At 45.6% G+C, this 24049-nt stretch overlaps 1 protein-coding gene across 1 annotated transcript in view; it reads right to left on the bottom strand.

Moving 5' to 3' along the window:
* SLAMF1 (signaling lymphocytic activation molecule family member 1) overlaps positions 1-22971 on the bottom strand; it is a 31474-nt gene extending 8503 nt beyond the window's left edge. Inside the window, exons 1-4 of the mRNA XM_037504461.1 lie at positions 22896-22971; positions 14438-14773; positions 12294-12578; positions 1908-2006 (exon numbers count right to left, since the gene is read on the bottom strand). Coding sequence (XP_037360358.1) covers positions 1908-2006; positions 12294-12578; positions 14438-14773; positions 22896-22971 — 796 coding nt within the window. The remainder of the gene's footprint in view (positions 1-1907; positions 2007-12293; positions 12579-14437; positions 14774-22895) is intronic.
* Positions 22972-24049: the final 1078 nt, after the last annotated feature.

The following is a 24049-nucleotide window of genomic DNA, read 5'->3' as shown; positions in this document are numbered from 1 at the left end:
TGTGTGTGCCTGTGCATGTATGCTCTGTCTCTTTATCTGTGTATTTATCTCTCTCTATCTCTCTATCTATCTATCTATCTATCTATCTATCTATCTATCTATCTATCTATCTATCTATCACCTATTTGCCTGTCTCTCATCTATCCACGAAAAACACTGTGTTATTGCTTTCCGGGTACTGACTCATAGATTCCTACCACAAAACTATGATAATATTATTACCACTTTACAGAAGAGAGGTTAAGTCATTGTTTAGTCACAAAGCTTATAAGTGACAAAGTTTGCATTTGAATATGTTTGTCTGATACTAAACCCATGCACTTAACCAGTGTGTTCTCCTGGATGTGGACTTGCCAGAGTTCATTTGAAAACCTTAAAAGTTGGACCAAGTCTTGTGTGTATGTGTGTGTGTGTGTGTGTGTGTGTGTGTGTGTGTTGGTGGGGGAGGAGGTACAGTTATTAAGTATAGATTTTTCCATAGCTTTGAGGTAGAGTTTGTGTGATCTTTGTTTATAAAGAATACTAGATTCCTGGAGATAAGGATGAGGATGTGTGTGGGGAGAGTGGTAGGGATCACAGTAGGGTGGCAAGCACTAGTCCCTTAGAGCACAGCCACAGGACAGGCAGAATGTAGCTGAGGAAGGAGTGCAGGTGGACCCAGCACCTCAATAGCCAGATGGTATATTATAATCTCAGTTTTCTCAACACCTGTATTTCAGCATTTTTATTACCCAAGGGAATAAAGGAGAGAAGGGGGAAGGTCCCTTCTCTTAAGGCTCTTTTCATTATTTCTATCTGAATCACCCCGGCTGGTCTCCCCCACAGCTAACTCTTGGGTGGAGGAAATGAGACAAAAGTGGGCGGCTGAGCTGTGTTGTAGATCTTCTTATATAAGCAAAACCAAGATCACAGTGCTGAGGTAAGGGCTTTTCCGAGGAGGCGGCACGTGGAGAATATTGATTTACTTGAGAATGAGATCTGCTGTCTGCTTGGTGCCGTGAGGACTAGGTTCACCACGGGAGGGGAGCCCTGGATCTGTCCTGGTCTGGGACAGCACTTTCAGACTCCTGTGTGGGTGGGAGGTGGACAGTGTGCCCCTGAGATCATGAATTATTGGCAATTTGGAAGAGGCAGAAGATATTAAAGGGCAAGGGAATAATTGGGCTGTGATGGTTTGGATCCTTCTGCTTTCTTCCCATTCTATTTAGTGTGACTTTAAGCAACTCATAAATTGCACACTGTCCCCATTGAGTAGAAACGTGTTAAAATCTTAGTAAAGAGAGTTCTTTCTGCTCTTCTCTGACAATCTATTGGTCTTCCCACTGGAACCTACCGTGCTAGAGGGGAGATGTGGTTAAGGTTCTGGTTTCTTTATCAACCAGTTAACCTTATATGAATCTCTTAGGCTGTCTGCAGCTCTGTTACTCCACTGCTAAGCCACACAGAAGCAACTGCCCTACTTCTTCCAGAGAGCATTGAAAGTTTAAGAAGAAATTGTTGAAAGGTATCAACCCTTGGATGAAAGCATCTTAGAGTGTCTTTTTATTTGTCAGTAATTAGAACTTTTCTTGGATGAGATACAAGAGTACTATTTCTGTGAGTACTGTTATACCTCTTGCCTGGCCCCATAGGCAGCCTGTATTACCTCTACACAGGCTAGTCACATTGGATTGAAATGAGCTGCATAATGTCTCCTTGGCAGATTCAGCACTTTCTATCCCCATAACCTACTAGCCAAGATGTTCAACTGGACCATTCTGTGAGGTCCTAAGATATATTTATTTAGTGTTTTCACAAAGGGCTTCATGCATAAAACCCAAATGGTGAGAGCAAGTCTGTGCTTGTGGAAAGAGGTCCCCCGCTTACCACAGAGCCTGATAAGAATCTCTTTATTGTCAGACACTTACCTCTTCTTCTCAACAGTAGTATTTTTGCTGGGAGAATCATGACAACACTTAAGATGCCCACTGAGACCAGCCCAGCATACAGTCCCCAATCCAGTGTTACTGAAAAAAAATCAAAAGGTATTTGATTTAAAAACATCTTACATAAAAGGGGAAACAGAGCCTCCCATCTCTCGCTACCTTCTCTCTCAAGGGAGACATTCCTTCTGATGGCTTTAGAGATGAGCTTTAGGTCACTGAAGAGGGCTATTTTCTTCTCCTAATTTCTCTCACTAGACTTCCTTATCATATTCCTAATTTCTGTAATGATTTTTCTACTCAAATACTTAATTCTCGCCTCAACTACCATATGTCTAAAATTAGACTTATCTCTCTCCCCTGAGTGAGGCTCTCTACTCAGATTCTCTGTTTCTAAATCTCAGATGTGTCCTATGTCCATTTTGGTACAAAGAACATGATGGCATCACATATTGTCCCCAAACTCCCACACAGTCTCATGAGACACTTGGAGGATGAAAGAGCTACTATTTTTTTTTTAAAAACAATAAACACAATCATGCTATTAGCATCCTTCCTTACAAATAACTGTACTGAACCCACTGGTCCTGAACTGAAAGAAAAACACGTGGCTTTTCTTCTCAATCATAAATCCCACATTTGTATTAGCCCTGGAGAACCACTCACCCAGACTCAACATCGGAGAGCCAATTTTTACTGCTTTCTTTCTTTTATCCACTACCAAATCCTTCGAAATCAGGAGCAGCAATTGGAAAACAGTGAATGAGATCTATTGTTCCAGTAAGCAAGACATCTAGCTCAATAAGATAATAGCAAACTTAGTGTATCAGGCTTGTCCCCAAGTCCAAAAGTCTCTCCAGCTCTCCAAGAATTCTGTCTTCAAACTCAGCCACATTTCTACTCCTAGAAGAAGCTCTGGTTCTTGGGGAGCTCAATGCCTGCTTCCTTAGCCATAAGCTAGGATGCTCAGTAACTGCTAAGCATTTACAACGGGCCAGCGTTTTTTTCCAAAGTGCATCATATATGCTATCATATTTTATCCTCACAACAATCCAATGGGGTTGGTACTCTCATTATTCCTAGCTTATGGCTAAGGAAGCAGGCATTGAGCTCCCCAAGAACCAGAGCTTCTTCTAGGAATAGAAATGTGGCTGGGTTTGAAGACAGAATTCTTTTTTTAATGATTTGTATTCTTTTTATTTTATTTTATTTTTTATTATTTAATTTTATACATTTTTTCACATAATTTTTCATTTTTGCACAATGTATGCATTTTCATCTTGATTATAGTCTCCATACAATTACCACCTCCCTTGTTTTGATCCTACTCCCTCCTCTCCCCCCTCCAGTGTGTCTCTGGTTTATAGTTGCTTGTTGATTTTGATTTTTACTTTATTATAATTGGTCTTTTTCCTGGTCCCTTATTTAGGTTTTCTAGATTCCTGCTATGAGTGAGACCATCCGGTATTTTTCTTTTTCTTTCTGGCTTATTTCGCTGAGCATGATCCCTTCCAGCTCCACCCATGTTGCTGCAAATGGCATGAGTTTATCTTTTTTGATTGCTGAGTAATATTCCATGGTGTATATATACCACTTCTTGATCCAGTCATCTATTTTTGGGCATTTGGGTTGTTTCCATAGCTTAGCTATTAAAATAGTGCTGCTATAAACATAGGGGTGCTGGTGCCCTTTTGAATTAATGTTTCTGTGTCCTTTGGGTAAATACCTACGAGTGGAATTGCTGAATCATATGGAAGCTCCATCTTTAGCTTTAGGTTGAGGACTCTCCACACAGCTCTCCATAGTGGTTGGACCAGTTTGCACTCCCACCAGCAGTGCAGGAGAGTTCCTTTATGCTCTTTTTTTGGTTTTTGGGTTTTTTTTTTAGACAGCATTTTTTAGATTTATTTTTTTTTTATTTATTTATACAAGCACTGGGTACAGTCAGAAGCGCAGGAGGGTGAGAGAATTCACCAGAGCCAGAGCGAGGAGCAGAGCAGGCAGAAGGACTGAAGCACACTGCTGAGGGGAGCAGCGGGAGGCAGGAGAGGTCTGCGCGCCATGTGGGACCCTCCTCCGGTGATGGGGGAGCAGCCGGGGATCCAAATGGAGCTGCAGAGGCTGGGGGCAGCTTCGTAACCCAGCGCTCAACCGCTGCGCCACCCGGGAGGCCCGAGAGTTCCTTTTTCTCTACATCCTCGCCAACATTTGTTGTAGCTAGTTTTTTTAATATGTGCCATTCTCACTGGTGTAAGATGGCATCTCATTGTAGTTTTGATTTGCATTTCCCTGATTACAAGTGATGTTGAACATTTTTTCATATGCCTGTTGGCCATTTGCATGTCATCTTTGGAGAAGTTTCTTTTTAGCTCTTCTGCCCATTTTTGACTGGATTATTTACTTTGTTTTTGTTGAGTCTCATCAGTTCTTGGTAGATTTTTGTGATCAGTCCTTTATCATTACTGTTGTGTGTGAAAATTTTCTCCCAATCGGTGGGGTTTCTCTTTGTTTTGGTTACTGTCTATTTTGCTGTACAGAAGCTCTTTAATTTGATGTAGTCCCAGCTGTTTATCTTTGCCTTCACTATCATTGCTTTGGTTGATGTGTCTTTAAAGATGCTACTGAGGTGTATGCCATGCAGCGTTTTGCCTGTATTTCTTTCTATATTTCATGATTTCCAGTCTTATGTGAAGACAGAATTCTTGGACAGTTGGAGAGACTTTTGGACTTGGGCACAAGTCTGATACAGTAAGCTTCCAAGTAAATTAATAGCAGTATTGTCCTACATAGTATGTTACAGATGTTCATATTAATGTGTAAGGGTCACTGTAAAGATGGTTGTGGGAGAAACCTGCATTTTGTTGAATCTGTGATGGATTTGTTGAAGGGAAGGAAGAGATGGTTACAAAATACCAGAGTATTGGAGACACAATGTAGAAGTTTACAGAGTTGACCAAAGCCACAGACTGAAGTCTCAGTGAATTGATTAAAGGCATCCCACCAAAATCCAAGTGGACCTCCAGCTGACAGCCGAACAAAAGTTGCCTCCTGGTTTTGAAAAGATTCTTTTCTTCCTAGGCTTTTAACACATCATGTTGTCTCAAGGTCTCTCACTAGATTGGCTTTGTGAACATCTTGATTTATATAGATTCTCTTCCCAAATTAAACATGTTATATTCCTGTCTGTTACCAGCATCATCAGTGTCCTATGACCTGATCAAAAGCCAGTGGCAAGCAGAGAGCATGAAACCCCTGAGGAGGCTGGGGCTGCCTGGGAGCCAGTCTACTCTGAATGGCCGCAGTACAAACTGATGACCACTGAGAGCCCTCTGTGTGTGTGTGTGTGGGGGGGAGAGAGAGAGAGAGAGAGAGAGAGAGAGAGAGAGAGAGAGAGAGAGAGACTATGAATGTGTGCGTGAGATAGGGACTGAATAATAAATTGATTGATTACACAAAATTTATGTCACAACACTGGGGCCCCTGGACAAACCCCAGAACCCTGAAATGAGGTGTGTAGACAGCAGCTTACAATCAATATTTCATCAGCCCATGGAACTAACCCAACAAATTGCTACAGTATTTATTCCTCTTTTTAGACTATTTCCTCTTTCTTCTTCCCTCATATATTTTGAGAACTTCTAAAACAAGTTAATTTAAAAGCAAACACTCTTTTAAATCATTTTAAAAACTGATGTTTTTCTCAAATTTCATTTAAGATAAAAATAAAATAAAACCTACATACAAGGTGGTGCCTCTAGAGCCAGAAAATGGCAGGTGACTCCACCACCCTCCAAGCCCTGGGAAACTTTCAACTGTCCCCAGGGCCTGGGGAGCCCAGCCCTGCTGCCCGCTGCTCACACAAACTAACAACGACAGGAACACATCGCTGAGGCCACAGGACACAGGGGTGCCAGCCTCTCTTTCTTTCCATGGGTCTAGGACGATGAAGGTCATCTGCCCCCCTTGTCCTGGCACATAAAAGACCAGCAGGGAAGGGCTTGCACTAAGTGAAGTGAGCCAAAGGAAGAAAGATAAATACTGGCTGAGCTCACTTATATGTGGAATATAAAGAAATCAAACAAATGGTCAGACAAAGGCAAACTTTAAAACCAACCCTTGAGATTCGGTGGGGGGGTGGGGAATAACTATAAATTAAAAAAAAAACAACAAAATTAACAGGCAACTATAAATCAGAGACATTCTGCAAGGGAGGACGAGGGAGAGGGATCAAAACAAGGGACTAAGGTGGGCCTCCCCTGGTGGCGCAGCGGTTGAGCACAGGGCTGCAAATCTGCCCTCAGCCTCTGCAGTGCCGGTTCGATCCCCGGATCCCTGGCCACCTGGGAGGGTCCCACATGGTGCACAGACCTCTCCTGCCGTGCCTGCTGCTCCCCTCAGCAGTGTATTTCATTAGTCTGCCTGTTCTGTTCCCCGCTCTAGCTCTGGTGAATTCTCTCACCCTCCCGCACTTCTGACTATACCCAGTGCTTGTATAAATAAATAAATTTAAATAAAACAAAACAAAACAAAAAAAACAAGGGACTATGGTGATGGTGCACGGGTGAATTGGTGGTGGGAATTCTATGGGGGCTACACCTGAGAGGAGAAAGCAAACATTGTATAAAAGTGAACAATGATATAAAAAATATATAAATAAATAATTTTAAAGATTTAAAAAGTTTTAAAAAAGAAATAAAACCATCCCTTGAAAGGTGACCATAGATCTGAGGCATGGGGGGAGGGGAGAGGAGAGGAAGAGGAAGGAAGTCAGGAGGGGAGGAGAGGGGAGGGCCATGCAGGGGGGAGGGGAGAGAGCACAATAGAGTGACCTGGTGCTTTGCTAGTGGGAGAGCCACAGTGCCCACATCTGAAGGGAGAAGTCCTGTATACTCACAGTGTTAACAAAGATGTCAAACAATGGTACTTCATTAACATTAAGAAGAAAAAAGTCGAGAGGGAGGGAGGGAAAAAAAGACCAGCTTCTGCCACTACAGCCACGTCTGAGAGACAACCCGTCCTAGTCCTGAAAGTTATTTCACAAACCCAAATCTTTCTCTAGTGGTTGGATGCAAAGTAATAGGAATTTACTGGGAGAACCATAGATTTTTTTTTTCTTTTATTTAGCCTAAAAGGATTATAGTGCTTATCTCCCCTAACCCAGTAATTTTGTGTTGAGGAGATAGAGACTCAGGCAACTATACCTGGAGCCTCAGAAATAGTAGTCAGAGCCGGAGAGATGGGATCACAGGCTTTGCAGTTTCTGCTTGCAGTCTGTGGGGCTGGGGCCCCACAAGGAAGTCAAAGGCAGCCTGTGACCTGTGATGCCCGGGAGACAACCTGGGCCCCTAGTGGGCCCCTGCCCCCCACATCCACACCTGCCCTCTGCCCCAGCTAGGCCCCAGGCCAGCTATACTCCCTGTGTAACTTTCCCTGACCATTCCTGCTACTGTCCCCTGTCCCTTCAACTCTGTGGTTTATGTCCTGCATCTTAGAATCTGAGTTGTGACCACACTTTTTTGGCCATGGAGACCAATTTCAGTGAGGGCACTGGGAGCCAGACAGATGGATTCAAGGTCCAGGGTGACCGAGGACAGCTCTACGATCTCAGCAAGGCTGCTCAGATGCTCTGGGTCCTCAGCTTCCTTATCTGCACAGCGAGCATAGCAGCATTGAGTTCACAGAGCTGACCTGATGAATCAATAAAATAATGTGGAAAGGTCTGGATCCAGCAAGTGGTGAATGAGCATCAACTCCTCCCAGGGGCCCCATTCCCCAGACAGCTGCGAGGTTCTCAGAGCCAGCACGTGTCTCTTCTCTCCTCCTGAGCTCTCCTAGCATGACATGCACAGAAGGCCTGGGCCATTCTTGTGGGTTGATTGGAAGGACAAGGAGAGAGGTGACCTCAAGGGCAGAAGGACCCTTCACAGATGTTCACAGGTGCTTCAGCCCTTCCTGTTATTGCTGAAGATTCAGTCTCCTTGTCTGTCTCATAAGCCTAGGTGTTTTTGAACATGAACTCCTCTACTTGGTGCTATAATCTGATTAGGATATTAATATGGAATCTAAGTGCCAGGGATTCTATGGCCTCAGGAATTTGGATAAATATGGACAAAATACTAGCTTTACAGTATCCAGGCTGCCCATGATTTCTGTACTTTCTGGGATTGACTTTCTCGTGGCCCCAATGTCATTGCTCCCTCAACTTGCCCTACCCCTGTCTGGGTTGCCCAGGTGCAAAGTTCAATGCTTTTCTCAGTTTCCACAAAAAACAAAACCAAAAACCTTCACCAAGGGCATTGTGGGCTTGAATACTCTCCTGAAGAGCTGCAGTTCTGTCATAAGATGAGCAGAGTTGTGCATGGAAGCCTCAGGGCCTCTCCTTTTCTCCTCTGTCTGCATCAGCAATGTCTTCCCACCTGTCACACAGAACCGCCTGGCCATAGCTCGAGTCTTGGGGCTGGGTGTTGCCTTCTGCCCTCTAGCATTTATGAAAGTATTCTCCTAAACACACACTGCTCCCTTCCGAGTGGGAATTCTAGCAGTGTCACTTTAATATACAACTACTTTCCACCTAGCAAGACCCAACTTAATTGTAAATTCCTGGAAGGCAGACCCTGTACCTTCTGCTTTATCTGCATCCCGCACTTCACCCGGCACAATGTAGGGCAGGGACACTCAATAAACACACGATGAACTAAGTTAAATGAATTTAGAGGACATGGAATGAAGCTGGGGGAAGATGATCACTTTTTAGAAAATTAAAGACACTGCATATACAAAGATCTTAGAAGGAATGCAAGATCAGCTTCTGAACATCCCAACGCGGCAATCAAATGGACCAAGCTGTGACCTAGTTGGCAAAAGCATCACATAACACAGTGGAACCAAGAGGAGCGTGGGTCTGCTCTCAGCCCGCCTGCTCCCACATTCAAACCCCACTTCCTGGGGCAGAAACTCCCACTCTCCTGCCTTCTGCTCAGTCATACAGTGAGGCCTCGGCATGGCGGTACCAGAAACCAGACCAAAGTGGCTGTGGGCCCCCAGGCCCCGTTCTTTATTCACAAAGAGGCCCTACCTGACATCCTTAAATAGGAGACGTGGGTGTTGACCCTGGAGCATCTGAGAGGTAGCTGCGCAGGCTGACTGCGATCTCCAGCGCCATTTCTGGAGAGTTCCTGGCAGGAAACTCTCTCTGCCCCTTCTTTTGTGCTAGATGTGGCTATGTGGGTAGCCATGCCGCCAAGGAAAATGCTGGAGGCCCTTTTTATCTCTGAAAGCTTATGGTGACAGAAAGAAAAGCTTGTCTCTCTCCTCAAGTCAACAAACCTTATTCTTTAAGGGAGATAAAGAAAAAAACAAGAAAGAATCTGAGAGACAAGTGGAGCTCGGCCCAGGAGATGCTGAGATGCTAGTGTAACGGTCTGAGCGTGCGAACTCCTTCCTGCCTTTCATGTGGCTGCGCACACGGCACACACCTACTGGGAAGGCAACTGCCATCAAAGGATACTTTCTTACTGGTGGCGGTTTCCACCCAAAATTGGGGGTAGGGGAGGATGCTCACAAATTGTATACTGATTTAAGGTCTGAGACCACCCCAATAAAAATCACTAGAGTTCACAGGAAAGTCCTATACAACCGTGTGTCCCAGCCAGCACCGTGTTGCCTGCTGCCCCAGGCCATGTGCCCCACGATTCCACCATAGTGCAGGTCCAGCCCGGTCACATGGCTGCCCAGCCAAGGACTACATCTCTCAGCTTCCCTTGGAGCAGGCATGGCCATGTCATGAGGCCCTACCAGTGAAAGGCGCCAAGTGCCCTCTTCCGCGGCCGTTGCCATGCTCGCTGGATTGGGAGTCCCTCAAGAGAAGAACCCGGCTCTGTGCAAAGAACATCTAGAGCACTCGATACCCATGGGAGCTCCCTCTCTGAAAAAAAGGGCCTTGTTAGAAAGGGGGAGCCCCAGAACTCACTGGCAGGTGTCGACTTGTCTTCCACTGTGCCAACCCAGACTTGCTGAGCCAGCTTTTTGCAAATCTACTCTAAAGGGCCCTCTTTTCAAACAAGCCTCCAGGGTCATTCCCTCTGAGTCAGAATATTTGAGGTTTACATGATTCACGCCAGCACAGACAGAAGTATTTCTGAACATGGTGTGACAACCAGTCCCACACCACATCATGATCTAGGGAGAGTGCATTGTCCTACTCAAAAGCTTGGACTTTGCAATAAAGAAGCTTCCTAACAATCGAGAATGAGGTGTTTCTTACTGCAAAACACTGAAATCACAGTAGACATCAGGATGAATATGTGACAGAGGGCCTGGACAAGTGTCATTAGGAAAAAATTTTGAGGAACAAATATGTTCTTGTGTGGTTCCATTTAAAGGGAACCCTGCTGAGAGACCTTGCGGCTTTCATCCCTCACTGAGCTGGCTCTCAGTAGGGAGTACTGGATTCTCAGAACAGGTGTGTAAGAGCATCTCACATATTTCTTAGAGCATTGTGAACCATGTACCCCCAGTGTAAGCTATATGGCCCACCAGGACTTTGGAATGCACTAATTCCATTCTCATTAAGCCACTTAGACAAGCATGGAACATGGAAGGAGCTCTCTTTATGTATTGAAATAGGCCAGGGTGAAACATGTGGAGTCCTGTCTGTATTCTAAGAGGGTTGGTGCCCCCAGAGAGGGCCATATGGGGTGAGGACCACTGCTTCCTCAGCCTCTAGAAAAAGCCCACATCTTATCATGATTACAAGGCATTTTAGTGTGTGATGTCTTCCACTGGTCCAAGAGGACTCTGGATTGGACAGCTGTGCTCAGTCACCTGCTCTGTGTGACCTTTAATGTCTTTGCTTCCACACTTGTAAGGCAAGGTACTGACACTATCGATGTTATCTGTTTGCATGAGAATTAAATGAGCTTCCACATAGCTGGCACTTAGTAAACAAGTAAGGCTTCAGGTAAAGAACTTATGTCTTAGACAGGTTAAGGGAGTCATTCTGGTCAGTAGAAAGGGTTGCGTGGGTTCCAGGACCCCTAGATCACATCCTGCAAGCTCTAAACTATGCAACTCTGACTTCCTGGTCCCACCAGCAATGGCTGTGAGCAGGGAGAGAGGTCTAAACTGGGGAATGGCCTCTGGTGTGGATGGTATGCACAGCAGGTGGGCACATAGCAGGTGGGAACATACATCTGGTCGGTGGACAGGAAACTGACTCTGCCACAAGTATCAGGTGAGGTTCATCAGAGAACCCTGATGCAGACTGGAGGCCATCCCTCTGGGTACTGCAGGGGAATCTCTGATGGGAAGTGCTATGCTGAGGGCATTACCTGGCTGGATCCCTGTCTCCCATCACTGGTCATGGGGAAAACCACTGGTGTGGGAAAAACCCCACACACAGATGTCAGGTCTACTATAGACAGGAGTACCCTTGGAGTGAATCCTGTTCCCTGTGGATGCCAGGAGAATGTCAGGGTATCAGAATGCCTTGGTGGACAGCACCCGGTCCTTCCGTCCCTGAACCTACCGAGGAGGCACAGGCACAGCTCTACTGGTGAAAAAAGTCTGGTCTGGTCTGTTTCCAACCTCAGGTAGATAGCAGGCTTGCTTCATCGACCCTCCCCTCCTCTCAATAACAGAATAAGGACACTTTTCTTTCTAGAAAAAGGTCAAAACCTAATCCTATAAATGAGGAGGATGATTGCTCTTACCTGTAAGATCATTGTGAGGATCAAAACAGATGACACAGTTGAAATTGCTTTGCCAATAACAAAATTGCCACACAATGTGCATCATTAGTCTCAAAGCCTCAGTCTAGGTCTTAGAAAGCCAACTTCTGAGCCCTCTGACCTGCTATGGATTCACAATCCATTCCATCAAGTGTGGCCCTTGATTCTATTCTGTTTTGCACTGTCAAGCAAATGTTTCTTATCTTATCACTACATGTGTCGGAAAACAAAGATCGGACATCACACCTCTTCCCAACTCCCTATGGCACTGGTGATTGATGGAGACTTTCTGGTGGTAGAGAACCTTCCATTGTTTTCAGCTTAGACCTGGAATCAGGCCCTGCCATCTGCACTCCCTCGCACAGCCTCCTTTGCAGGTGGGAAGGGAGAGGAAATGTCGCTCTCTGGGGAACTGGACCCTGGGTCTGAATTCATCATTTGGTACTGAGCCCCTCAACTATGAACCAGGCATTGTAATTACCACATGGTCATAATGTGCAGAGGGCTCTCTCTGGATGCACATGGGCAGCTTATAGAAACTACAGAGAAAATGGAAAGTGTTGTCACCAAAGAGAGGGTCATCACTATAGAAGCAGAGCAATAATCCAGGTGGGGACATGGCATGCTGGCACCCTCCCAGGACACTCACCTGACTTCATGCATCTGTGCCTGGCGTGGAAGGTCTGGGAGCTGGTGCTGACAGGGTTGCTCACAGTGCAGTTGTAGGTGTTGTCTGCATGCTGAGGGCCCAGAGTGAGGTGCAGGACTTGGGACCCATTGACTAGTCTCAGTGCATGGGTGCCTGCCACCTCATACCAGTTGTAAGTTACTTGGTCTCCCTTCTCCACCTGGCAGGTCAGCGTCAAGCTGCAGTTCCCGATTTCCTGGCTGTAGTTCAACACCTTAATTTCTGGAGTGGAGACCTGCTCTGTCAGGAGAGGGAGGAAGGAGTCATCACTGAAATGAACCCCTTGGAATTCTGACTTGATCTCTTTCCCAGAAGCCAATGCAGCTACACTGGAGTTCCTCCTCCCTGTGGGTCTTCCACGTGAGTTATTTCAGGCGAGGACCTTCTGCCTCACACTATCCCTCTCTCCGCCCTACACTCTTTTCCAGGACCATCTGGAAATAAAATAGAGAACAGAAATGTGTCTTTTAGTCCTCTCCTGCTGATACTGTCAGGGCTTCGCTTGCCCTTCCTGATGCTTCTGGATCATGTTGCTCCCCTGGATTCTATCCACAAAGCTCGCTGTCAAGTCATCCTCCACAGACTGTACTTGCCACTAGCTAAAGCATCACCTTCTAGATCTAAAAATGACTTTTTAGTGATGGGAGTGTGTGTGTGTGTGTGTGTGTGTGTGTGTAACAGGTCCTTTAGTGCACCTGAGTAGTGATTGCCACAGGCCCAACCAACCTGTCTCACTCTAAGGTCATGGAGTAGGCAAGGTAAAGGGCAAGTCTTCTTTTTTAGCAACTGCCACAGGATGGGCACAATGCTGGAATTTCACATTCATCATATTCTTTACCCTTTCTTAATGATTGAAACCTAATTACTTGGTAGATGAGAAAACTGAGACCCAGAAAGGTGGAGAGTCTCATGTAATCTCACACAATCTCTGAGCAGCAGGCTGAGATGTGAAGCTAGGTCTATCTGATTACAAAATCCAGCCTTTTTCTTTGACTTGAGAAGAAGACCATGGTTGCAGAGACCACATTTTTCAAGGTAAGAATTTGACCATAGAATGTGACAGAGGGAACAGAGGTAGTAGAATGTTCTGGGACATGCATGTTGCGTGGGCTCCTGGCTGAGCGCAGCCTTGTCCCAGGGCCATGATAGAGTGACCGTGACTTCCTGGTGCCTAGAGGAGTGCTGTGGGGGGAAGGGTAATGCTTGGGACGGGAACTTGGGAAAGAGTGTGGCTGTCTCTCCTGTGGGAAAGAAATGCCGGGTGGGTGGGCTCCTGTCCCTCATGAGACATAAGGAGTCAGTGTGCAGAAGAGCACAGCCCACATGGCTGCCAAGGATGCCCAAAATTCAAGGGAACCTCTGGGTCTCAAAGACACAAACTCTGGTACATTCAAGGAGGGTTGGCAGTTAAAAGAGGCTCAACAAAGAACTGCCTTGGGTTCACATGGACCTGGGTTCTAGTATAAGCTGGGCAACTAAGGGATTTTATAACCAGAGATTTTGTTTACATGGGAAAAGGAGCCTCTTCCCCAGGAAGATGCATTCTCTGTGGGGTCAGGGCTTGGCAGGTGGTGTGTGGACTGAGGTTTGGCTCACCTTTTCTCAGAACTCCCATGCAGTGAGCACCCACAGAGGTGTATGCACATCTGCAAACCATCCTGTCCTCACCTATGAAAGAATGACTGAGCTTGATTTGTAGTATTCAGTTTTTAAAAATCAGGAGGAAAAACACTGCTTTTTTTTTTTTTTTCCAAACCATTCTCCTCTGTTCTCCAAATAGCCCAGAGAATCCCCTTCCATGTGATGGAAGTCTGTCCTATTTGCAGACAGACTTTTGGGGATCCAGGCCCCCAAGCCCACAGGCTACTGAGCTCCTTTCCTTTGGGGCTAGTGCTCTTTGGCCGCCATCAATGAGCGATCTGGACCAAATAATTTTTAACCTCTGAAACTTCTTCCTGAAGCCCAGTTTAAATACCCTGAGCTACTGCTCTTCCAGTTGTTCCCAATCCTGAAACCCCCTTGCTTCTGAAAGAGCCCTGAATTCTTGGGTAAGGCACCATCCCACCCTCCGGGAGGGTCAGGGAAGCCACCACTGTTACCATAGAGCTCCAGCTGCAGACAGAGTTGCTGGATGGAAACATTTCCCTCCTGGGTCATAAAGTAGAAGCCCTTATCCTCCTTCTTGCTTTCTAGGATCTCCAGGCTCAGGTTTTCCAAGTGAAATGTGTAGCCATTCTCCACGTAGCCAGGAGAACCCCCTTCCGATTGATGATAAGACACAATTTTCTTCTTGACGTTGCTTCCGAGTGATTCTTCCCTGGCGACAAGGATGAGCTTGCTCTCGTTCATGCTCTTATTTATGTGTCCAGATGTGAAGGGCAGCAGCACGCTGTGTCCCAATGTTCCTGTGATCTTTTGACAACTCGAGCCCTCACCTGTAGAAAAGTGTTGCTGTTACGGAGACCTCTGTGAATCACACACATCTATGGGTCAGGAATGGTAAAGTGGAGGCTCTCTCTTTTCCTCTTGCTCTCTCCCTAGGTTGCCTTTGTGGCCTCTAAGGACTGTCACCAAGGCACCACTATAGTCTCAATATTTCAAAAATCTCAGTGGAAACCTTAAAATGACAGTAGAGTTGTGTGACTAACTTAACTAGACACTGGGCTTCTTCTGGTAGAAAAATCTCTCAACTAAGACTTAAAGTTAAGGCATCAAAATCGCAGATAATTTAGGGGACTTCCCTAAAGGCTATACTATTTCCCACTAGCAACTAGACTAGAATCCAGGCAACTCCTCCATTAGACATTTCATTCCCACTGGATGTGTGACATGAGGATGGGCAGTAACTGGACATGATGATGAGCTCGTGAACCCAGGAGACCAAGGTTATATAATGACAAGGGTGGAAAGAGATGATGACGAAGAAGAAAAGTCTGAGGGTGTGGGGTGAGGGGGTAAGGCACTCACTGTTAACACTCTGGAGTCCTATCTCTCCAAACACTGTTGAAATTATTAATAATAGGGTGAGAAATTACTTTGTTCTCTTAAAAAAAAAAAAAAAACATGGAGCCAACAACAGCTACCAACAAAAAGGAAGAGAGAAAAATCCAAAACCCCAAACCTACCAAACCACTGTGGGGTATCTATTGCTGACTATTTAACACCTCCTGTCTCCTCAAACCCACAAACTCAGCTGATTACCCTGCTTCTTATTTCACTGAAAAAGCAGAAGAAACTTCCATTTTGTGCCACTATCAAATCAGCCACCTACCTTGATGGAGGGTCCAGTGCTCTCAGGTAAGAGCAGTATCTCCATGGAGCATTTTCCTACTCCAGGCTTTACTCGGGCAAAGGGCACCACCCTTTGCATCCTCTCCTTTATTGCTGGCATAGTAGATGGTGGGTTATTTCCATCAACACACAATATGCCAACACATCATTTACCTCACCTTCAAACCCCTCCCTGATCCCAGGTCCATCTCTAGCAACCTCCCCGTTTCTCTGTTTTTCTTTACCCCAAAGCATGAGTTCCAAACTCCTTTAATGTGATTTACTCTCTCTGGCCTCATTTCCTGACCCACTTTTCCTGTACCGACTCCAAGCAGGTGTTTTTCTCTGCTATTCATTGGAACCACTCTTGTCAAGGTCACTGGAGACTCCTCCACCCTCATCTTTTCTCAGGTGCACTGGACAGAGTCCATCACTGCCTCTTTGAAAAACTGTCTCCACTTGGCCCCTCAGCCCCGTACTCTCCTGGCTTCCTTCCTATTTAAGTGGCAGCCATTTCTCCATCTTTTTGACTGGAAACTTCTACTCTTCAAAGTGTTTAATTATTGGAGCATCTCAAACTTAGTAAGTTCTTGCTTCCATAGTCCCTACTGCGAGCCACAGTACAATTCCCCTAAATTCTCAGGCTCAAACATTAGGAGCATCCTTGACTCCTTCCTTTCTCTCACATTTCACATTCAGTCTATCAGCAAATCCTGATGGCCCTGCCTTCAAAAAATGTCTGGCATCTGAATGAACCTCCTTCATTTCTATTACACAGCCTGCTGAGCTCCTTTCCTTTGGGGCTAGGCAAGGGCTGCTAGTGCTCTTTGGCCACCACCAATGTGGTGGCTTGGGCACTAATCTCCCGACATTGTGCAGAGGATGGAGTAATCTTTTGAACTATATTATTTTGTATCTCTCCTGCTTTTAAAATCCCAGGTTCTCTAGCACTCAAAGAGTAAGAATACAGAGTTCTCATCACAGTCATGATATCCATGACTGTGAATAACCGGTCCCCCCTGCATCTCCCACGTCTCTCTGTCCACTCTCCTGTGCTCGTTGCACTGTGACCACATGCACTCTGACTGCCCTTAAACACACCAGGAGCTTTCCTATCTCAGAGACTTTGCATTTGCTGTCTACTCTCCCTGGAAACCTCTTCCCTTACCTGTATGGAGAGCTCATTTCCTCACTGTGTTTTAGGTTTCTGCTAGAAAATTTACCTTCCCTGAGTGAGCTCCTTTGCCATCCCATCTAAATAGCTTGCCCTTCTTACTGACCTTATCCCTGCCTGATGTTATATTATATATTCGTTTATTTTATTTTTGTCTCCCTCCCCTGCACAATATACTCCTCAAGAGGAAGAATTGAATCATGTTCACCGTTTTGTCACTAGGGCCTAGAGTGTTTATCACATCATAGACTTTTAATAAATATCTGTTCGATTTAGGAACGCCAAAAACTGTATTATGTGACTAAAATCTCTCATGTTTCACTTTGTCCAATATGCCATGTAATTGAACATAATCATAAGCTAATGTTCATAAAAGGAACTCTTGACTCAGAAAGAGCATAGATTGTTCTAGCTGATAAGAAAGATAGAGAATAAAATCAAACTGTCTGCTTTAGTAAAGCAGTCACCGAGCAAAGACACAATAGTTAAGATGAGTTGTTAGAAAACTGGACAAACTGGTCAAAATCTTCAATGCCAAAATGCCCTGAAATGCCAACACTGGCCTGCAAAGGGGCCTGTTATTGGACTAGAGATTCGAGATTGAGGAACAGGGAAAACAGTCTTAAAATCAGAATTAGGATGGTTGAGGCTCGTGATTATTAACGAAAAGTGGGAAAGACAAGGAGACATTTGTTCTTTTTAATATTGCTAATACACCAACTCTGAAAGTGCTGTTGTTGCTTAATTGATTAGACGAGGAATGATGTTGTCGCAATTTTTACAAAGACAAATTGGGAAGCGTTTTGGACTTTCTTCCAGCCACATTCATGAATGCCCGATTCTCCAGGCAACATGGTGGGGGCAGTACCCCAATAACCCCTCGTATCCTGAACTTAAACTTCTAGACAGAAAGAAATAACACAAAACCAAGCCACACATGCAAGTAGAAATGTCATGAGGTACAAGGGCCCCAGGAAATGGTGGACAAAAACTGTGAGTTAAGCATATGTACATTTTCCCATAAGCGCCTTCCTAAACATCATCTCTCAAAGGGGTCTGAGGTTCAAAATAAGAATAAGAATCATCTTCGCACTGTTGATTTTTTTTTTTTTGGATTCATTTTGATTTGAAGAAAAACTGATGGCTGATGGTAATGACTCCATCTCAGGCCACAGCCCCCTCCTATGTCCTCCGTCCCCTCCCCCAACTAATCCATAGAATCTTTGGACCAAAGCTGTGGGGAATGAGAAGAGAGACTATGGGATGAGGTAGGGAGCAAACAAAAAGTTTCAAAGAAAACAGAAAAAAAAAAAAAAAAAAAGGAATATAGGAGTGGGCCTCCCTGGTGGCGCAAGTGGTTAAGACATAACCTATGAAGCTGTCCGCAGCTGCTATAGCACGAGTTCAATCCCCCGGGCAGCCAGGGAGCAACACACATGGCGCAGCAGACCTCTCCTGGCTCGCCTGCTGCTCCCCTCAGCAGTGTGTTTCAGTCAGTCTGCCTGTTCTGTTCCCCACTCTGTCTCTGGTGAATCCTCTCACTCCCCCCATACCTCTGGCCTGTACCCCAGTTCTTGCATGCATAAATAAATAAATCTTAAAAAAAAAAGTATAAAGGAGGAAAAAGAGAAAGAGGGGGCGGAGTGCCGTGTACACACTCATCACAGGGAGTGGAATTTAAGCTTCACCAGGAAGAGACCCTCACGCCCCGCCACCCACATGAAACGTGACGATGCAGCCAAGTGTGTGAGTGGCTGGGTGGTGGGGTGAAGGGGCACTTGAAACTAAGTGGAAAATAAGTGGGAGCTTTAATGTGGCATATACAGCCCTTCAAGTGGAGCTGCAGCTCCTGAGCTCCCCCTTCACCCGCTGAGGGTTTCCCAGTGGGCCTGTGATTCAGTCGGCCCTGAAAAAGAGTCTGGAGGAAACATTTGTACTGTGAACACCAACTCACTTTCCTTCATGGGTAATTCAACTTAGAAAGCAGAGTGATTCACATGCACCAGGCACATTTTCCTGAAATCAGAAGCACTCAGATAATCCTTGCATAAGACAGGATTCCCCCTAAAAATAACCCCTTGCTTCTGCCTAGCCCCCCTTCATTCACATGTGCTAGCAGCACTTGCCATGGCCTTTCTGTCATGCCAAGAGGCAAGACTTCTTCATTGGCCTCATAGTTTCCATGGTAACCCTGGGGCCAGAAAGAAAGCATGAGTGTCTAAGGCTGCTTTTTCAACTGCTGCCTAGTAGCTGTCTCCTGGTTCCCATGCCTTAGTGCTGTTGGGGATCCCAGAATATTTGTACTCATTGCTCCCCAACCTGACAGCCTGTCTCACCCTTTATTTGCCTGGCTAACCGCTCCCACCCTCTGGCCTCTGTCTCTGCCCCTCTCTTAGACAAGGCTTCCCTGCCCTGCTTTGCATCTCTCCTCCATTTCACCCATCATTTTAAACTAATTCATCCTTACTCCGCGGTTAGTTTCCAGGTACAGGGCTGTTTTGTTCACTATTTTTTATCTTAAACCCAAGTGGGACAGGTAGGAACTCAATAAGTCTCATTGTTCAAAAGAATGAAAAAAACCTAATAATCAAAAATAGAATGAGGGGGCTCCCTGGTGGCACAAGGGGTTAAGACGCAGCACTCTGAAGCTGTCCGCAGCCACTGCAGCACGAGTTGGATCCCTGGCCAGGGAGCTACCCACATGGCGCAGCAGACCTCTCCTGTCTCGCCTGCTGCTCCCCTCCGCAGTGTGTTTCAGTCAGTCTGCCTGTTTCACTCCCCACTCTGCCTCTGGTAAATCTTCTCACTCCCGACACCTCTGGCCTGTACCCCAGTTCTTATATGTATAAATAAATAAATAAATAAATAAATAAATAAATAAATAAATAAATAAATAAATCTTTAAAAAAATAGAATGAAAGGAAGGAAGGAATGAGGGAATAAGAAAGGAAAGAAGAAAGAGAGGGAGGAAGAGAGTCAGGAAGGAAGGAAAAAAATTACAACAGAGGCAAAGCGCTCCTTTCTCCAACGTCAAAATGCACTCGGTTTCTCCTGATACTGTCCTTAAAAGGAAAAACACAGAGGATAGTGGGGGTCTTTTTCAGGTACAACAGACCACCTACCAACCAACCACCCCCTCCCCGCAAATACTCCCTGTACTTCACCTTTGCAGCTGCACCTTTATCTACATATGCTTTTCAAGCCCAATAAAACCCAAGGTGTATATTTGGAAGGACGCAGAAGAAACCTCTAACAGTATTTGCTGCCGGAGAGGAGTCAGGAAGAGAGATTTGTCTCCATTCTATATTCTTCTGCATGTTGAAATTTTTTCGACCCACATGTGCTACTCTTCCAATAAACAAGCTAGCTAGCAAAAAGATTACATGAAAACTTACACGATGAGAGACATTCCTGTCCACTTTCCAAACGCTTGCCTGTGCCCTCTATTTCCTTCTATGATTTTATTAACTTCTCTCACCTTTTGAAAATTCTTATACTTCAGCTCATTCCATTTCAATTAAAATCAACTCACGTGCTTCAATTGCAGATAACATTCTAATTTTTACCATGGGGTCTGAACACAAATTTTAACCTTCCTCTCCCTAAACATCAATTTCTCTTGTCTCCCTCATTAAGGTTATGTGACCATAGAGAAGTGACTGAACTATTCTCTGCCCTTTTTCTCATTTACAAAATATCGATGGTAACAATAACAAACATTTCATGGGGCTGGGGTGAGACGTGAATAAAACACATAAATACACATCTAGAGCAGTGCTTGGCAAATAGCAAGCATAATGAGCATACTACTGTTACTTGTTCAACAAACATTTGTTGGGTCACACAGTGCATTAGACACTGTGTCAGGTGCTGGGCAGAGGCTTTTGCTTCTCTGACGCCTCTCACAGTGCCCACCCCGTCATGTGTCCTTAATGAATAGTGGCTGAATGGAATTGCCCGATTGATTTGTATTAAACCAAATAACCCTGATATTTTGATTGCAAGTAGAGCACTGGAGACAGTGAAGGTGATGGTTTTATATCACAGCATTTAAGCTTTTAAGAAATCAATCTACATGGTGGGAGAGACTGCATAGTGAGCATGCAGGTTGCACCAAGTCTAGAGCCCACATTTGTCCCTCATCTCTCCTCTCTGGATGTGAAGGAAGCAGGGAAGACCTGCGTGGAAGAAAAAGAAGTCCCACTGGGGTAGAGCATCCACTGTAACAGATGCACCGAGCTGGCGGGGGCTGTTGCTTGTGGGGGTGGCTGTGTATGTGTGGGGGCGGAGGGAAATCTCTGTACCTTCCATTCAAGTTTGCTGTAAACCCAAAACTATTCTGAAAATAAAGTCTATTTTAAAAAATACCATTGGGGGAAATGGAAAATTTGCTTTATTGGGGAAAGGGACATGTGGACTTTTTGATTTTTACAATTCTGACTGAGTTGAAAAGTGACCTGAGTAGTGCTGGGAAGGGGGGTGGTACTGATTTTACAAGAATCAGGCTTCTTGGCTGGGTAAATCTGTCATGGCTGACCTGTCCTCATTTGCACATCACTACTGTCTGGGTTTTATTGAGGTTTCACAAAAGAATGCACATTTAAAAATAAAAATACTGTAAAAGTTTTGTGTGTATTTCAGAGAACATGGGGAAAAAAAGGGGCTGTGCAGATTGGATGGGCACGTATGTTGGAGCAGACCCACCACCCTTCGGGGGACAGCAGCCAGCAGCACTTGGGCCATGTGAGCTAGGTTGGCCAGGATGAGCACAGAGGGAGATAAAGCCCAGCCCAGAGTCCCCCCATCACCCCCAAAGGTGGAAGCATCACACATGGCACCTCCAAGGGAAGGCTTGGCTTTCTCTGTGATGCTTACAGGGGTTAGAGTTGGCTTTCTGAGCCCTGGGAGCAATCATTCCTCTCCTAGACCTCAGGGAGCAGAGCCCTGGGTCTGCGTCATTCAGAGGGAAATTGGACCAAGTTTGATTCTTCATTCAGGAGTCTGGTACAAGACAGATCCCAGGCATGTGCCCCCCACCCTGACCCCAGTGACACCCCAACCCCCACGACCCCCATCCCCGACACACCTCTGGGCTTTTCCTGGAAAAGTCCTTAATGGATTTGCGGTCTTGAAAACCCCAAGGGCAAAACACCCAGGGCCTCAGGATTTCCCCCCTTCCCTAATGCCACTTCTACTCCAAGCAAGCTGCCTTTCGTGGTCTCACCAAGGTTCCAAGGCACTCAGCAGAAAGGAGATACTCACTTTGCTCCCCAGGGAACCCCGACCCCATTTCTTGCTTAGTTTTTTCTTTCTCAAATGTCCTTTCTCATAGCCCTGATACCTTGAGCAGAGAACACCAGGTCACCTTTTTGAGGAAGACAAGCCAGAAAGAAACGCGCAGAGCACAGCTCCAAAAGCTCTGTACTGGTCTCACCTTACCACGAAGCTGCCCTAGAGGCTTCCTGATTTGCATTTCCCACTTGCTGATGCAGCCCTGGGCTCCAGAAATTCTGTCCTTTACCCCTTAGCTGCCTTGGAACCTTCTCTTCTGGGAAAGTAGCCACCAGTATGACCACACTGTGGCCACTGTCAGTTCTCAACCCAATGCCTGGGATTTTCACTTCTACCTTTTCTCCTTACTACAGCCCTTCCTGTTGTTGGACCATGTTTCTGGTTTGTGGTTCTGGGGTGTCCACTTGTGTGTGTGAGGACTCCATTCTGGGGCAAGGGTGTAGGAGCAATCTTTTCCCAGAGCTCCATCCCCATAGCTCAGTCTCCCACCCTGCAAAGACCAGCCCTGCAAAACCAGCCATTCAACCCAACTGGAGTGGAGCCTCTCACCTGAATGTGGCTGGTGCCCTTGGCTTTAGAGTTCTGGTTTCTCTGGAAATTAGAATTGATGGCACTAAGCCTTAGGATCCAGGGGCCCAGGAACTCCAAAACTTCCTTCCTCTTTGAAAGAGACAAATGAAACTCAAAGCCAAGCCCCAGGAGGAGACAGTAGAACCCCAGTCCCCAGGCCCCAGCCCCTGCCGTCTCCTCTCTACACATGGGACTTGCTTGTTCTTGGCAGCAGCCGCAGGAATCAAAGCCCCAAGCCAAAGACCACTCACCTGTTGTGCAGCTCAGCTCAAAAGCCAGGGAGAGAAGCAGCAGAAGGTTCAAGGAGAGATGCCCCTTGGGATCCATCAGTTCTGAGGAGAGGGAAGGGCCTGGAGAAGGGCTGTCTGCTCACAGACGCCACCACAGTTACTCTGAGTAGACAGAGCAGCCTCTGCTATTGAGTTTATGCATCAGGAACCGGCAGCTTCCTGTGTCCCCGGGACTTTTTCTTTTCTACTCGTGTCTGGGGATTGCTCATCTGCTTTCAGACCTTAAATCATTTTTTTGTTCCCAAGAATTTCGAGTCAAGTGCTTAGACCACTGGAGCTGGGAAAGGAGCTGTGTCACTTCGCCCAAACTCAGCCACGGGCAGAAATGCTCCCCCCACCCCCATTTTCTCAGCTGTCTCAGCAAATCAAATGGGCAGTTTTGTCTGGTAACTTTTCTTAAAGTTAAAGAAAAGATAGAGTCCTGTCAGTCCACCCCCAAATTTGTATTAGTTAATTCAAAGCTGAACTTGAGTGACTGAGGATTAATAAATGAGGAACCTCTTATTTCTGATTTGTTCCATAGGTTCAGAGAACTCACCTGTCCATGCATTCAAGTCCTGATGCCAAAGTCATAGAGAAGAGGTGGGGACCAGCACATCAGTTGGCAGAAACCAGTTTCCCTGTTGGATACAATGTGGTGGAATTTAGAGAGCCCTGCCTGTGTTTGGAGGGGCTACCTTTATTTGGGGACTTAAAGGGACTAGAACTGACAGATGAAAGCCTCTGTGCTCCATGGGATAAACTATAAGAAGGAAGCACTGGAAAGGTGCTATTATGGTACTAACAAGATTTTAAAGGCCAGAGAATGTTTTTAAAGTTCATTTTAACAAGTCTAGGGCAGTTTCCAGTGTGCTACATAAGTGAGTGGGGTAATAAGAGCTAATGACACGTGTGAGCTTGTTCTTTGTCCCCGGTTTCCCCCTCTCACCTGGGACCCTGCCATCCTCTCCCCAGCACTAGCCGACATGTACCAGCTCCGGAGAACTCGTGGCTACATTTTCAAGAATGGTGTGAGTTGGTTTACTCATAAATGTTACTATTATTTAAAAATTGAATTATATAAAATTAAAATTAAATGATATTAAAAAGAAAGGAAATTAAAAACTTAAAACTCA

Source organism: Talpa occidentalis, unplaced genomic scaffold (assembly GCF_014898055.3).
Source record: "Talpa occidentalis isolate TD23 unplaced genomic scaffold, MPIMG_talOcc4v2.1 talOcc4.12, whole genome shotgun sequence".
Taxonomy (NCBI): Eukaryota; Metazoa; Chordata; class Mammalia; order Eulipotyphla; family Talpidae; genus Talpa; species Talpa occidentalis.
Note: the sequence above shows the minus strand (reverse complement) of the source record. Positions and strands in the feature narration are given on the sequence as shown.